This window comes from Mixophyes fleayi, chromosome 11 (assembly GCF_038048845.1).
Source record: "Mixophyes fleayi isolate aMixFle1 chromosome 11, aMixFle1.hap1, whole genome shotgun sequence".
Lineage (NCBI taxonomy): Eukaryota > Metazoa > Chordata > Amphibia > Anura > Limnodynastidae > Mixophyes > Mixophyes fleayi.
Genome location: NC_134412.1, coordinates 65,758,030 through 65,770,509, shown reverse-complemented (window position 1 = coordinate 65,770,509; position 12,480 = coordinate 65,758,030). Strand labels below are relative to the sequence as shown.

Sequence of the window (12,480 nt, the reverse complement as noted above, 5' to 3'; positions counted from 1 at the left end):
ACCTAAAAAAAAACTGAACAGGAAGGGGCAGGGGGATTGTAGAGGAGAGGGGTCTGTCAGCAGTGCTAGAAATTAACTAGCTAGGTGCCAACTCCCGTGCTCCCCTCCACAACCCATGGTAAGCAGTTTCCCCCAGACTGGATGAAAGAGAAAGTAAGTACATTCTTTATGGTTCCATATCAATAAAGTCATCTGAACCAGGTGCTCAAGATCAGAAGATCATTTGAACCAGTGATCAAGAACACTTCATTATTTCATCACTTCCACATAAAAGCAGAACCTTTTGGCAGTTTGGAAACATTGAAAACTGTTGCCAATCTTCCTAGAAGCTGGGTGTCCCAGCTAATTCACAGAAAGATCAGACTGTAGCAACCAGGGACCTACAGGCCTCTGTTAACACCCTTCCAAGAAAGCTATAGCTGATCAATATTTTTCAGATTGTAGAGTCAGGAACTTTAAAGTTTACTACATATGGCTTTCATGGATGGGTGGTCAGATTGAAGCCTCTTATCTCCAATAAAAAAAAAAAAAAAAAAAACCTTTAGAATGGCTAGGTTTACAAAAATGCATCTGAACAAAATCACAAAACTTTTAGAATACTGACCCACGGACAGACAAGACCACAGCGGAATTATCTGGTTTCAATACACAACACCACGGATGAAAAATAGCAAATGCTGCGTATCATTACAAGAATCTAATAACATCGTTAAAGCGGTGGAAGGGTAATGACTTAGGGTCACTTTAAAGCCATAGGACCTTGACTCCTCACAATCATTAAAGCCACCATCAAATCCTATTCATACAGAGAATTGTAGAACAAAATGTGAGGTCATCTGACAACTGAAGCTTGGCAAACATTGGATCATGCTACTGGACAATGATCCTAAGCACAGCAGCAAATTCATAACTGTATGGCTGAGAGAAAAAAAAAAGAATCAAAGTTCAGACCTCAACCCCGTTGAGATGCTATCATGGGACATTAAGTGCTGTGCATAACCAAATGCCCTCAAACATCAATGTACTGAAGCAGTGTTAGAAGAATAGGGCCAACACTTCTTAAACAATATAAGACAGGTAAACTCATACAGAAAATGATTTCTTCAAAGCATTTCTGCTAAAGGTGGTTCTCCAAGCTACTGAATGTTCCATATATAGCTTCTTAATATTGCCTTGTTTGTTATTGCATAAATAATTACAAAGTAAAGTACGTTATAGGTTGTCACATAGATTAGATTTATAAAATGTTAGGCTTTAGTGAGGACTAGATTATTGTTAATCATGTCCCGATATGTAAAAACCCAGATTCAACATGACTCTATAAGATATCATACAATACTGACCACTACAGATGACCAGACATTACTGGAATTTCAGCATCCTGGGAGACCATCTGAAACAACGTATACATGTTCCACTGGGTACTACTGAGCACCACTGTATATGCAACTGCACATCATTTTTATTCCTATTCATAGCACGTTTACAATATTGCATAAATGTTTATTTTGTACTAGAACAGGCCTGTCCAACCTGCGGCCCTCCAGGTGTTGTGAAACTACAAGCCCCAGCATGCTTTGCCAGTAGACAACCTGTTGATAGCTGGAAGAGCATGCTGGGACTTGTAGTTTCACAAACATCTGGAGGGCCGAAGGTTGGACAGGCCTGTACTAGAACATCTAAGTAAAGTGCCAGCCATGTATAGGTGTGACCCTATTTTACATAGCAGAAAAAAACAAATTCAACAATAAAGACCTGATTAAGGTAACATTTCTCATACTTTATCACTTTATCACCTTCACACAATGAAGGTCACTTTGCGTAGCCTGATCCAGTATGCAGTCAATTAATTTCCTAGTGGCTTTCTCCATTACATGTAGGGGACAGGTGCAATGTATTAATATACTCACACTAAAAGTAACAAGAAACGCCAAGCTTCTTCAATCCAGATTAGTGTAATACATTAACCACAGAATGCAAATTAGTATTGCACAGCACTATGTTATTCTGAACAATGTTAGTTAGTGCATGTTAGGGAATACCTTGACAAGCCCTGCTTCAGGGCCATCGCGATCAAAGACCTGGCGGGCTTTGAGTATTGCCAGGATAACGCCTTGCATGGCAGGGCACAGCATGGTCTAGTACAGCAGAAGAATAGGGGAAAAAAACCAAAACAAAAACAAAACAAAATATTGGAATGAGAAGACAATGAATAGTATGTAGATGCAATAAAGAAAGTAGAAGTAGCAGTAGTGGGGGTTTATCTAACCAGTAGACAAGGTTACAGATTTAATAATGTTTTATGCTCCCGTCAATGCAGTGAGGAAGAGGACTGTAATTAAAATAAGTATCATAAATATCCAATAAAAAAAAAAAAAGTGAGTGCCAAGTATGTGTTGCAAAGCGGACCCTACTGTGTTCAGTGTAATTGGGGTTCAAGCTCCCAAGCTCAGTACCTCCTCATTATATCCGTCAGCATCGGATCTAACAAGAATCTTTCCCACACTGGGGATCTCCACCTCGGAAAGCTGAGAGATGGGCTGCTGCTCCTTCTCCCCTGCCTGATCAGTGTGGCTGGGTTCAGGCTGACAGGCCTCCTCTGGCTCTGGATTTGTTGGCTGTGACAGCAGCAAAGAAAGCATGGAAGGGACAGGTAGTAAAGACAGTAAAGAAGGTAGAAGAATGACACACAGCTGTACAACAAGGAGTAGGTAAAACAATAGCTCTCCAACAACTACTGAACCACAACTCCCAGCAACCTTATAAGTTATTCAGAGTTGTAGTTCAGCATCAGCCAGTATAAAAGGTTGCAGGTAAAACAATGCACTCAAGACATGACACTTCTTCAAAGACAAAGAAATGTGAACTGTGAAGTGTTTGAAACAGCAAAAACTTTGTTTATAAAATTGTACAAACACATTGGCAACTCTGATTAACAAAGGATCCACAGCAAGGTTGCTTGAGGCAGCCATTTTATATCACTACAGACCCCAATTAACCCATTTCTCTGGATAGACATTTGTAAACTAGAAGGGTCACAATTGTAAAGGATTGTGAATGACAGCCTGGGGATCATTGTTTAGCCATATTATTTGCTCAGCTGGTTGTTGTACATACAGCTCAAAAGTGAACACTATGTACTCTGGTAGCAGATGTTTTAGGCACTAACCCATTACAAAGGAAACCCTATTAAGTGATTTTAGTTTGTGGGGGCCTAAATAATAGATTATCCCAAATCAGGAGACAATAGTAAATACATACAAGACACATTATAATGGCAGTCCTAGTACTTTCATTTGCAGGGCACATCCTTTTACTGCCTTCCAGGTATGTCAGGACAAAAAAAAAAAAAATGAAAACCAATCCATCCTTGCTGCATACACATCTCTCTGTCTTCCATCAGCGTGTAATACATTCTTCACCATCACCCACTACTTCTTACCAGATATACAAGCAGAAGATGTTCCTAATCTCATCACTATGCTAATGCTCGGCGTCACTGATTGGTTAGGAAAAGGGCACTCCAGTGATGTCATTTCTGGGCTGCTCCCGTTTATAGCCTATCAGTGACTGAATGGTGCGATACAAGGGTCATCCACGCCCATGTCCGCCACTTGTACATAAAGGTAAGACGCAATGGGGGAACGGGTAGAAAAGGAAGGATGGGAGATGGGCTATAGGAGAAACTGTGGGGGAGAAATTAGGACAAACTCTCACTCTTATTTTGAAAAATGAAAAATTTGTTTGGGAGACCAAAATGTAAATCTGCCTGACATAATTGGGAGGCCAACCAAAAGGAACATATTTCAAGCCCTGCATATGTTAAGCTGGATTTAATAGCACATTGCTTTCAAGTGTGCACAAACTCTATTTGTTACAGAAATAGGAGAGACCTATTGAGATTTTATGAGGCTATTCAAGTCATACTTTGTTAAGAAGATATAAAATAAAACATAAAATAAAAATAAAGCCTACACTTTTTCTAGTTTTATAAATGGCATCAACTCTTAGCTAAATAGTACATTTAATATCTTTTTAGCAGGGATCAGTAGTCAACTACATTTTGCTCACATAAATAGGGTTGCACTAATTGAGTGAAAGTCCCCTTCAGAGTGCTATTTACAAAATGTAACAAAAAAGTGAAATTTTACTGGTCATTGAGGTACAAAACAACTACAGTTGATAAGGGCTTAACATTGTTCAGTATATACGCTGCTATGAGGGAGACAAGTCATTCCCTTCTGTCATTCGGTAATATTTGTAAAAATTGTAAATATTAACATGCCAGTATCAGTGTGCCTTGCTACTTCTACAGAGACCAAACAAAATGGCTACCCCCTGGCCTTCCTGTAGGAGATTGTGATCATGTGCAAGATCATTTTAAAAAAACAAAAAAACAAAAACAAACAAGAGCAACTGCTCTTCTTCTTAAATGTTGGTTTGGTTTGAAGCACAACTGTGTTGCCAACAGGTTCATATAGTATATACAAATGGAATTGGGAATCTCTAGGTTAGGGAAATACCTTGACGCAAATCAGCCTTGAACATTAGGCAGCAGTGTCTGTATATAGACGAAGAATCTAAACAGAAGCTGCCACTTACAGCATGAGAAATAGTTACGCTCTAAGACCAAACGACTGTTCGGTCTAAGGAAGGGAACAAGTGTTCGCTGCACTCACCTGTCAGTACTCTGTAAGTATCCATTACAATTTTAAACAATTAGCTCAAACAATCCTACTGGGAGCTCTCTTAAAGAAAAGTGATATTAAGTATCCTGCAATATAAAGAATAGTTTCCACTGAGGAAAAGTGATGAGTTAAACTTGGACTAGGTCTGTTTGATTTTGATCCAAAGCCATGAGTAAAGATTTAGGCAAGGAAACTAGTGCAATAGATTTTACATCACTCAATGGTTCTTCTATGATGATATGATTATGTGTTTTATTGAAGCCGTTTTATTAAAGGTGTTTTATTGTGAATAATAAACTGCTTTTAAAGGTATAGAAACTTGGCAAAGTATAATGCTTGACACTGATTTTACAAAGCCTCCTTTAATAAGCTATCAAATAGATTTGTATTATACACAAGTAACACATTTGTAGGCAGCATTGGTGTTAGATTCTCCTAACACATTTTATTTGCGTAACTGATCTGAGCCAAGGAACTTCCCTTACCTGTGTACAAGAAAAATGAGGTATTCAAAAGGGTATTTTGGGCAGTAAAAGATGATGTTCTAAATCAGGCCTGTCCAACCTGCGGCCCTCCAGGTGTTGTGAAACTACAAGCCCCAGCATGCTTTGCCAGTAGACAACCTGTTGATAGCTGGAAGGGCATGCTGGGACTTGTAGTTTCACAAACATCTGGAGGGCCGCAGGTTGGACAGGCCTGTTCTAAGTGCTCTCACAGCAGGCATTAACAGATAAAGCAGAAAGGCTCGGCGTAGCTAAGAGTAAACACATTCATTTGGCACATCTGAACTGCTTTATATAGAAACTAAGGTATTGGAAAACAATTTATATTATTATATGTAAATTCTCCTATTCTTACTTCCTTCAGTGCAGCCTCCACACCGTTATTTTCATAGGACCCAGCAGTCTTAGTAATGGCAAGTGCAGTCTGTTCTTTGGCAATCATGGCATGTTCCGATGACAGGGATCTGGTACAGTTCTCACAACACAGAGGGGAGGCTGAAAAGTTGGCAAAGAGCTTAAGAAAACAGTTCTATTATGTTCTAACTAGGACGAGGAAGGCAAAGACAGGCAACACTAAACAGGTTGATTTATTTACAGTGAAAGAGACCTGCAGTTGCTTGTCTGCACATTAAAGAACATATTATTTCCTGGCATAAGCCCCTATCCTGCCGCTGCATTCAGAGCTCTATGCCAAAACATTTTTTTTACAGCCTGTTTCTTGTGAAACATGAACCAATTCAGCTATCCTGGTCGGCTCTTCCTGTAACCATTGTAAATCAGATTGTATCTTTAGAATATATATATATATATATATATATATATATATATATATATATATATATATATATATATATATATATATATATATATCACGTTATTTTAAATGCCTTTATTTAAGCCACTGTGGCTAGTATAACCAGAGATGAGTGTTAATGCATTGTCTGTATGTTATCAGGTGTTCTCTGTATGAGTAATTTCACCCTCTCTTGCAGACTACAGGGTCGTGATTTGAGTTAGAATGTGCTTTTTCATCAGTTAATGCTAATTCTGTAGTATAACTTTGTTTTTGCCTTCCCTGGATGTTTTGGAGTTTCCACTCCTTAGTATTGCTAAGACAGAACATGAGCCGTTCCGTCTCCTAACTATCCGACTATATGTTTGCTATGCTATCCCGAGCACCGAGAGGTGATGAGGTATAGATGGGTATAATGACTGTGTATTTATGTGTGTTTCCATGTTTAAGTAGTATCTCATATTGTAATTTTAAATTGGGACTGTATGGTGGTGCACTCTTAATTTCTGAATTATACTATTACACAGACAGTCAAAGGTGTACCTCTATTTGATAGTCCATTATAATTTAAAATTAGAATTCAATTAGGCTCTTTATTTGTTGTGTTATTTTTGGTTTATATCATGCATATTTTATTTATTATTTTCTGAATCTTTGAATAAATGCATTTTTATACTGTGTAACGATCTTGGAGTTTGTACCTCTTCATAGGACAGACTTCAATAGCCAAAACTAGAGCTTGTTTAGTATTCTTCTCTTGATGAGGCTTGCAGTTGCCTCTTAAAGGAGCAGCAACGACCTTGGCCTTTGTTGACAGTGCTCATTAGGTTTTGTACAAGTTTCGTGTTTTCATAGCTTTTTTTAATCTTATTACTATAAAGATACCGTAGAGCTGAGCATCTGTAGTTACTGCTTACCATCACAATGAGAAGAGACCTCTTCTTTTGAAGTAACAGACTCCATCTGGGGGATCTTGCAGGAATGAGCCTCTTCCCATTCTTCCACTTCATGTTCAAACCTTAGGTTGTCGTCTATAACGTAATGCACGAAGCCAAGGGGGAGAGTGTTGATTTTATCCTCCAATTGTCCGGTTTCATGGTCTATGTAAAGATCATATTGAGAAATAAAACAGTTGTTTTAGGTTTGACGAAAGTCTTGTTCAATTTAGAATGGCGATCAGGCTTGTAATTTAGGATAAACTTATAAAAACTATGCCATATAAGAACACTTGCCATCTCTTACCTGCAATGAGGTATGGGAGTTTATTATTTATATACATAAGACAGTAAGCGCTGGCATTTCTCATTCCTCCATAAGAGTCTCTTTCCAGCTCTTCCCAGGTAGCTTCCGTCACGGATATATCATTAAATTTCAACCAGCATTGTCTGGTATGGCTGTATATATAATTCCAGTAATGACCAGCATTAGCCTGGCCTTCGTGAACCAGCACTGCATGGAGTCTGTATGGAACCTAAGAATAAACCATAAAAAGAGGAATTGAAAGTAAAGTATTTGGGGATGAAGATCTATGTGGCTGGCACTACTTAAGCAGTAGAGTAGATAATGAGTGCCATGTACGTTGACCCCTTCAAACTGTCATGGAGACCTAAGCACTGTAATTATGTTCATGTATACCCACGTTTGTATATGAAAATAAACTTTAAAAATATCAGTAATACTTGGCAGCGCAACTTTCCCAATGTATTTTATGGAACTCCCCGGGCTCCTCCAGAGTTTGGGTCTCGATCGAAACCGAAAGCTTAGGTATTTCCTCCGCCTCCTCTCTCCTGTGGCTCCCTCGCACTAAACGTCCTCGGTCCGCTCTTAATCACCCAATTGTATCGCATTCGCTCTCTCTCTGGGACCGAGCAAACTCAAAGTTTAATCTCGCCCCGGCTACTAGTCCAATTGTTCCTCTTTTTGATAACCCAGATTTTCCACCGGGTCGTATAGTTTCGTCCTTTGAATTTTGGAAAAGGAACGATGTTTACTATCTTAATAATATCACTACAGACGCTTCATTTCCCTCATTCGAAGACATAAAAACCAAATTCAATATTCCCAACACTTTTTTTTTTCAATACTTGCAACTAAGAAATTTTCATTCCACCACTAAATCATCTTTAAGAATCAGGCCGTTGACCTCATTCGAGTCACTTTTTCTCCGGCGATCTTCTACCAATGGCCTTATATCTCGGCTATATGGAGAGCTGAGAGTCCCTGACTCAGACACCCAAGACCCCCATGAGCGAGCCTGGGAGGAGGATCTGGGGGGTCCCTTGGATGGGGAAGATTGGGATGAAATAAAAGCCAACACGGCCTCTAGTTCAATCTGTGTGAAGCTGAAAGAAAATGCCTATAAGCTTCTTTATCGATGGTACTTGGTCCCGACCAGATTACAAAAAATCTTTCCGGACTCATCAAGCTCATGTTGGAGAGGATGTTCGTCGGAAGGGTCCTTCCTCCATATTTGGTGGCAATGCCCCAAGCTTGCCCCATTCTGGTTGGAACTACGGAACTTTGCATCTCGGATTCTACAGATTGACATCCCAATTTCTCCCAAGTTTTTCCTTCTCCCACTTGGGATTCCATCCGCAACTAAACATCAAACAAAAATGTTCCGCCACATAGTTTCTGCAGCACTGTGTCAAATTGCCACTAATTGGAAACAACCCTCAGCGCCTACTATGCAGACAATTATTAATAGAGTTTGGCACTCATACAAAATGGAGTTTATGACATGCATACTGCGCAATACCTCTAAATCATTCAACAAAGTCTGGGAGCCGTGGATGTCATTTTTTCAAATCCAAATTCCTTTTGCTCTATGACCCCTCTAAAACATTCCACTTGATATCCCCCCTCAACCTGCTACCATCCCCCGCCCCCCCTGCCCCCCCCCCCCCCACTTCTCTTCTACCTCTTGCTTTCTTTTTCTTTTCTTCTTTTGGTGGCCTGCCACACCGCCTCCTAATCTATCTTGCCCACTTTTCTCTGACTATCCTTTCTTTTCTGTCTCTTCTTGCTTCTATTCTTATAGTTAAAACTTGGTCAATATCAAAACTCTTTTTATTATGATATATAATGATTGTATTAGTCCCTGAACATGCATAACCTGATTGTAACAGATTTTGTCTTGGACTGATGCTCATTATTGACCTTCTCAAAAATAAAACTTTAAAAAAAATAAAAAAAAAATATCAGTAATAAGTTTTTGAGATTGTTGTTTCCATTTTTTTATCTATAGGCTCATAAGCTCATTTCAACTAGATGACGGGAGTCACAGATTTGGCAGTCTCCATCAACACAAGTTCAGGTGTAATGCAGAGAGAATTCTCAGCTGTTGAAGGCTTTGCTTCATTCATGTTTCCCTGACTCCACCCCGCCTCCCATGCCAGTGTCATTAGCTGTGTGTTCCAGTTCAAGAAACTGAACCATGACACAGACTATTTAAGTTATAAAACAAGATTGATGTCATCGTGCACACTAAGGGATTTCTAATTTAGGAGACTATACAGTACACTGCCTGTAAAATCATATCACAGAAGACTTAGACAAGTCTCCATCCTACAGGTCATCAAGAAATGTAGCTTTATTACATACAACTTGTGATTTTGGGATTTAAAAAAACAAATTTAACCTGGATATGCAGTGGACATATCCAGGTTAAAAAAGCAAGAGAGCAGGAAAAGGGGCAACTGTCACAAACCCTTATTGCCCATCACCTGCACAGATAGATACCAAACTTATGTATAATATCTTGCACTAGGGACAATTATTCTCTTTTATTTCTAAAACACTTTCATATCATTGTACAGTGCTGCGTAATATGTCAGAAGGTAAAGGTGGGCTTATCCAACCAAGCACACATAAAAGAGTGGGGGAACATTCTATATAAAAGGTAGCAGAACAACAACAATGGTAGTTGTGTTAGTTTCTTGCTCTAGATGGTTGGTAGATGCAGGATACATACACTGGATACATACTGGATTGGAAGTTACAGGTACTGTGCTAGCTTGTGGCTCTGGACAGTTGGCAGATACAGGTACTGTGCTAGTTCGTGGCTCTGGACAGTTGGTAGATACAGGTACTGTGCTAGTTCATGGCTCTGGACAGTTGGTAGATACAGGTACTGTGCTAGCTTGTGGCTCTGGACAGTTGGTAGATACAGGTACTGTGCTAGTTCATGGCTCTGGACAGTTGGTAGATACAGGTACTGTGCTAGTTCGTGGCTCTGGACAGTTGGTAGATACAGGTACTGTGCTAGTTCGTGGCTCTGGACAGTTGGTAGATACAGGTACTGTGCTAGTTCGTGGCTCTGGACAGTTGGTAGATACAGGTACTGTGCTAGTTCGTGGCTCTGGACAGTTGGTAGATACAGGTACTGTGCTAGTTCGTGGCTCTGGACAGTTGGTAGATACAGGTACTGTGCTAGTTCGTGGCTCTGGACAGTTGGTAGATACAGGTACTGTGCTAGCTTGTGGCTCTGGACAGTTGGTAGATACAGGTACTGTGCTAGTTCGTGGCTCTGGACAGTTGGTAGATACAGGTACTGCGCTAGTTCGTGGCTCTGGACAGTTGGTAGATACAGGTACTGTGCTAGTTCGTGGCTCTGGACAGTTGGCAGATACAGGTACTGTGCTAGTTCGTGGCTCTGGACAGTTGGTAGATACAGGTACTGTGCTAGCTCGTGGCTCTGGACAGTTGGTAGATACAGGTACTGTGCTAGTTCCTGGCTCTAGCAGCTGATGGATACAGCAAGTTCCTGCATCCAAGTAGTTCATGATTGCAGATACAGTGCTAGTTTCTGGCTTCAGGCAGTTTGTGGATACAAGTAATGTGTCAGTTCCTGGCATAAGGCAGCCAATGAAAACAATTACGCAAAGAAAAATGTAGAATATTGTACATTTAACAGATATTAAAAAACCTTATATCTTTTTAGTACATAGAACATTGTTTCCATGTAAGTTCATTACGAAAGACTTGAGATGAAATGTATTTGTAGATATTGACCTGTCTTGTATGTGTGGCTGTGCTTTAAATGCTATGTTTACCAGCTATAGACCATGTTCAGCAATCCTTTGCTAACCTCACTCTCTTAATTCTCAGTATGGCAGTGCTGGAAATTGAATTTCAGAAAAAGGATTACTGAACAGTATTCATACCTGTGATGTGGGCCTTGTGCATAAGTTTTATTTATATACAATCTATTTTAGAGTGCAAACCTAAAATTCAAATCCCACAATGGAAAGACATCACATAGTAGTTTGTTTAGTTTAATGATCATCTTTACCTGCAAAAGATGAGGATCATCGTAAACATGTTCAATTGTCTCTCTCATGTCGTCAATAGAATTCTTTAAGTCTGAAGAAATAAGCAGGTGACAATTCAAATGTCAATTCATCTGAAAACATGCGTTTAATTATTGTACTGGACTAGTGTGTGGGGATTTTTTATTTTATTGCAGACAACTGTTCATTTTTCTATAAACCCTCTATACACTAGCTCCGCAGGAGGTATTGCTAGCTATTTTGGGAGTATGCCATACACGCCACCCACTATAAGCTTACATTATACAATGTGACTCGTCCACAGCGTACCGACAGGTCCCTCGTCCTTTGCATTTATTGGATTCAAAGACAATAAAATATTAATACCACCACCAGTGCACAATGACGTCACAGGGTGTGCGGCGCCCCCGGCCACTATAATACAGAAAAATTCTAACGAGCTGGTAAATGGCGAAGAGTGCATCTAGAGACTAATAGAGACGCTCGTTTGAAATAGGGGAGTTCCCTACAAAAACCATTAGAAGTCAAGGGATGAGGGAGGTGTTACAAATCCCAGATATCCCCCAAACTGGCATCAAACATACCATGACCCAAGTAAAATTTTGATTTTGATTGAACTTCCCAAATGATGCCCCACCTGACCTTGCATGTCCTGTTCCACTTCACATCTCCACCTCTGCAAGCAGGCTTCCACAGACTGAAGCTCTTCCCTGGTAACTGTATGGGGAGCTGGCTCTTCTGTAGAGGCTGGGGAAGCATTTTCTGATTGAGGGCTGGAAATCGTGGAATCGTCACTGTCCAAGTTTTCCCTATATCCATTGGTTATAGCACTACACAAAGCAGGACACAAACCAAAATTACATTCTTTTTCAAGACCAACAGACATTTGATTATTCTGAATGTCTCCAAACAATTTCAATGGCAAAACAAGGTACATGCAACATTGGTTACAAAAAGATTAAAATTTTTCATATATTCATAGACATGCACAATGGCAGCCATTTGGTAAAACTGAAGCTTATGCTCTAAATATAGTCCTGATACAGTAATAAAATTAAAAGGAAATGATGAGCTTTTTATAACATTCACTTAAAAAGGACAATAACCAAAATCAATTTTCAGTTTGGTCATTGTCTAGATCTCAAAAAAAGAAGATACCAACCAATCATCACCATCAGCTATTTATATAATGACACTAAGTCCGC

The 12,480-nt window shown here is 39.6% G+C and overlaps 1 protein-coding gene across 2 annotated transcripts in view; it reads right to left on the bottom strand.

Moving 5' to 3' along the window:
* USP28 (ubiquitin specific peptidase 28) overlaps window positions 1-12,480 on the bottom strand; it is a 77,813-nt gene that overhangs the window by 24,659 nt on the left and 40,674 nt on the right. The window contains exons 14-20 of one of the 2 annotated variants that reach the window (XM_075191240.1): window positions 11,918-12,105; window positions 11,278-11,348; window positions 7,227-7,455; window positions 6,902-7,084; window positions 5,547-5,686; window positions 2,457-2,618; window positions 2,043-2,138 (exon numbers count right to left, since the gene is read on the bottom strand). In XM_075191240.1, coding sequence (XP_075047341.1) covers window positions 2,043-2,138; window positions 2,457-2,618; window positions 5,547-5,686; window positions 6,902-7,084; window positions 7,227-7,455; window positions 11,278-11,348; window positions 11,918-12,105 — 1,069 coding nt within the window. The remainder of the gene's footprint in view (window positions 1-2,042; window positions 2,139-2,456; window positions 2,619-5,546; window positions 5,687-6,901; window positions 7,085-7,226; window positions 7,456-11,277; window positions 11,349-11,917; window positions 12,106-12,480) is intronic. The other variant, XM_075191241.1, reaches the window with a different exon arrangement.